General features: G+C 37.5%; 1 protein-coding gene across 1 annotated transcript; it reads left to right on the top strand.

Moving 5' to 3' along the window:
• The first annotated feature begins 273 nt into the window (after nucleotides 1–273).
• On the top strand, nucleotides 274–1,092 carry LOC124370368. Its single transcript, XM_046828655.1, has one exon. It carries the CDS (start codon nucleotides 274–276, stop codon nucleotides 1,090–1,092), a length of 819 nt encoding a protein of 272 aa, XP_046684611.1.
• Nucleotides 1,093–2,307: the final 1,215 nt, after the last annotated feature.

Genomic DNA, 2,307 nt, shown 5'->3' with positions numbered 1-2,307 from the left:
ATACAAATAAAGTGATCTCCGAGTTATTAACTACTTCAGGTCACATTATTCTACTGCATAGTTTTTCAGCACAGTGAACGGTACATTTAGGCTTGAAACACTTCGTAATTAAACTTAAGAATTTCCATTGAAATCATTATTTACAAGATAAATTTCAATAGACTTATCTGAAATAATGAAATTATTACTTAGGATTTGAAGTCCTTGAAAAATGTTAAAGTCAAATTATCCTGCGTTGAATGTAAAAATAATTTTCACGGAAAATGTGTGAATATGAGTAACGACGATGTCAGTTATTTGGTGGAGAACAATGAAGTGTGGAGATGTGACCCGTGTGCTCAGACACACCGTAAGAGTATGGTCCTTGAGTCCAAGACCAGTGTGTCTTACGATGATGTTCTCAAGCTTGTGACAGAGATTAAAGATGACTTCAAGCGAGTTGAGACTAGCCTCGGCGGCTCTTTAAACGCCTGTCACGAGGAGATAGCCCAGATCAAGGATCTGGTCAACAAGCAGAGGGAGGAGTTGACAGCGTGGGCGAAGATTGCTGATGATCTGAGGAGTGAGAATGCTTCCCTTCGCCGTCAGGTCTCAAGTCTGGAGGCCAGGATGGACGATGCAGAGCAATACTCGCGGCGTAACACCCTTGAGATACATGGCATCCCAGTGGAGAAAGGTGAGAACGTGGTGAGTCTGGTGAAGATAGTGGGAAGGGCCCTCGACTACCCCGTGGAAGACGGCATGATCGACGCGTGTCATAGACTCCGCACGAGGGACAGCTCCGGGAAACCACCTGGAATCGTCGTGAAGATGGTTAGGAGGTTGGACGCTGAGGGTCTGCTGCAGAAGCGGAGGGTGAAGAGGAACCTCAACACACATGACCTAGGACATACTTCGAGACCTGCAGATGTGGTGTATGTGAATGAGAGCTTGGCTCCTGGTCGTCGCAAACTTCTCAATGCTGCGCGCCAAGTGAAGAAAGACAAGGCTTACACCTACCTCTGGATAAGAGGTGGCAAGATCCTAATGAGGAAGAATGCAGGCGACCGTGTGAAGGTGGTAACAACTATGGACGATCTGGCAAACTTGTAAGTTTTCTTTTTACACTTCATCACCTCCTTTTAGTTTTGTTATGTCAAATTTTGCAGTAGGTGAGTGCCAACATCTTGTTTAAGTTAGTAAAATTTCTTGTAATCTTAGTAATACTTAAGCATTTTAAATGAATATTTTTATTTTGCCAATTAGGTTCTTAATTTTTAAATTTGTATTTTTTATTATTTTAAACACCTTTTTTAACGGCTTATGTAATTTTTTTAAGACTATAAAGATGTCGGGTATTGGTATGTTGTCATTTTAATGAGAAATTTATGAATTTTAGTGCAAAGTTTTTCAGTATTATTATTACTACAATACATATTTTTATAGTTTTTAAAATTTAAACTTTGTGTGTAGTTTACCTGTTATCACAATAATAATTCTTAATTTATTTTTGACGTGACCCACTCATTAAAACTTGTTGTTCAGAATATAAGAAGCTTACGTCAAAACTTTGAATTGTTTATTATTGAGCTTAATCTAATGAAGGTAAAACCTGATTTCGTCATTTTAACAGAAGTATGGGTAATGAGTAATGAAGTTAGTTTTTATAAAATTGAGGGTTTTGATCTCTTTGCTCATTGTAATGACTCATATCGGTCAGGCGGTGTAATTGTGTACGAACGCTCGTGTTTATCGATGTTATATTGTAGACACGTGTTCAGAGCTCCTATCAGCTGACTGCCTAAAAATTATCCTGTCAATCTGATAACGTTGACTTTGTACTTCTTGCTGCATACAGGTTACATAGTTCATCAATAGAACAGTACCTTACTGATATTGAGCAGTTGATCATGTCGTGTCATGAGCAGAATATTATCTACTCTGGAGACATTAATCTGGATATTTTATCTGATAACAGCACTGTCGATAAATACCGTGGTATGTTAGCAAGTCATGGTTTTAGATTGTTTAGTATTCGAACCGACTAGAATAGTAGACTTAACTCAAACTTGTATAGATCATTGTTTTATCAGATTTAAAGTTAAGAAAAAACTAAAAATACAGTATACATCCGGAGTGCAGCATTTGGGAATCTCAGATCATTCAATGATTATTTTGTCAATATTTTGTGATGAATCAGCAAATATGAGACAAATCAGGAATGATAGTTACTTTAAACTGAATTATAATAGTTTAGAAAATGAGCTAGGATTAGTGAATTGGAATCTAGTCTTCGAAGAGCAATCTGTTTCGAATGCTTTTAGTGTA

The sequence above is a fragment of the Homalodisca vitripennis genome, unplaced genomic scaffold (assembly GCF_021130785.1).
Source record: "Homalodisca vitripennis isolate AUS2020 unplaced genomic scaffold, UT_GWSS_2.1 ScUCBcl_119;HRSCAF=1254, whole genome shotgun sequence".
Lineage (NCBI taxonomy): Eukaryota > Metazoa > Arthropoda > Insecta > Hemiptera > Cicadellidae > Homalodisca > Homalodisca vitripennis.
Note: the sequence above shows the minus strand (reverse complement) of the source record. Positions and strands in the feature narration are given on the sequence as shown.